The sequence below is a fragment of the Cyprinodon variegatus genome, unplaced genomic scaffold (assembly GCF_000732505.1).
Source record: "Cyprinodon variegatus isolate N-32 unplaced genomic scaffold, C_variegatus-1.0 Scaffold966, whole genome shotgun sequence".
Lineage (NCBI taxonomy): Eukaryota > Metazoa > Chordata > Actinopteri > Cyprinodontiformes > Cyprinodontidae > Cyprinodon > Cyprinodon variegatus.
In genome coordinates, this window is record NW_015151419.1 from 252,028 (window position 1) to 252,909 (window position 882).

Genomic DNA, 882 nt, shown 5'->3' on the forward strand with positions numbered 1-882 from the left:
TGATACAAACATTTTGATCAAAATGTTCTCTCTCTGATCGTCTGAGCTTAGAAAACCATTTCACGCCAAATGAAAAGCTCTGTCGCTCAGAAGGACTGTGCTTTGGAGAAATAAGCATTTTTATTCTATTCCCATTAAAGCAGATTTCCATAGAGACGGCTGATTAAATTCAAGTGCCTCAGCTCACCTTTGGATCCAGCAGGTAGTTGTATGGCATGAAGATGACATCAGCTTGCTGCTTTAGAGACCGGCTCAGGTAGTACGGACAGACCCTGCAGAGATACAGAACGTTCAGATAACATGGATGGTTTCCCAAACACCCGGGAAACAAGGAGGTTAACCAAAGCTTCCAAGCTTGACCTTTGTTTGCTGCCATATTTGACCAAATCCTCCACATCGAGGATAGAGTTAACCAAGTCCCTGTCGGTACTCGTCTCTACAGGAAGAAAGAGGAAGAGGAATTTCACCACCATTTGATCATCGCCGAGACGAACTGCTCCACTAAAAGATCATTACCTTCAACATTGTTATAAAACACACACGACCGGGTCGACACTTTTTGTCTGCACATGTGGACCTGAAAGACAAGTGATTCCAGAGTAAATATCCTTCAGCTGGGTTAGTACAATGATGTACTATCAGCAGAGTCACTGCAGTGATAGGTGGCAGGATAGGAGGAAGGAACGAAGTAAAGGAAGGTAGCAGGATAGAAGGGAAGGAAAGGAAGGTAGCAGGATAGGAGGGAGGAAGGAAGGTAGCAGGATAGGAGGGAAGGAAAGGAAGGTAGCAGGATAGGAGGGAGGAACGAAGGAAAGGAAGGTAGCAGGATAGGAGGGAGGAACGAAGGAAAGGAAGGTAGCAGGATAGGAGGGAGGAAGGAAG

The 882-nt window shown here is 45.7% G+C and overlaps 1 protein-coding gene across 1 annotated transcript in view; it reads right to left on the reverse strand.

Annotated features, from left to right (window-relative positions):
- The window catches only part of rtel1 (regulator of telomere elongation helicase 1), a 36,268-nt gene that overhangs the window by 27,264 nt on the left and 8,122 nt on the right, over window positions 1-882 (reverse strand). The window contains exons 5-7 of the mRNA XM_015398857.1: window positions 517-577; window positions 361-436; window positions 188-272 (exon numbers count right to left, since the gene is read on the reverse strand). Of these exons, the coding sequence (XP_015254343.1) occupies window positions 188-272; window positions 361-436; window positions 517-577 (222 nt within the window). The remainder of the gene's footprint in view (window positions 1-187; window positions 273-360; window positions 437-516; window positions 578-882) is intronic.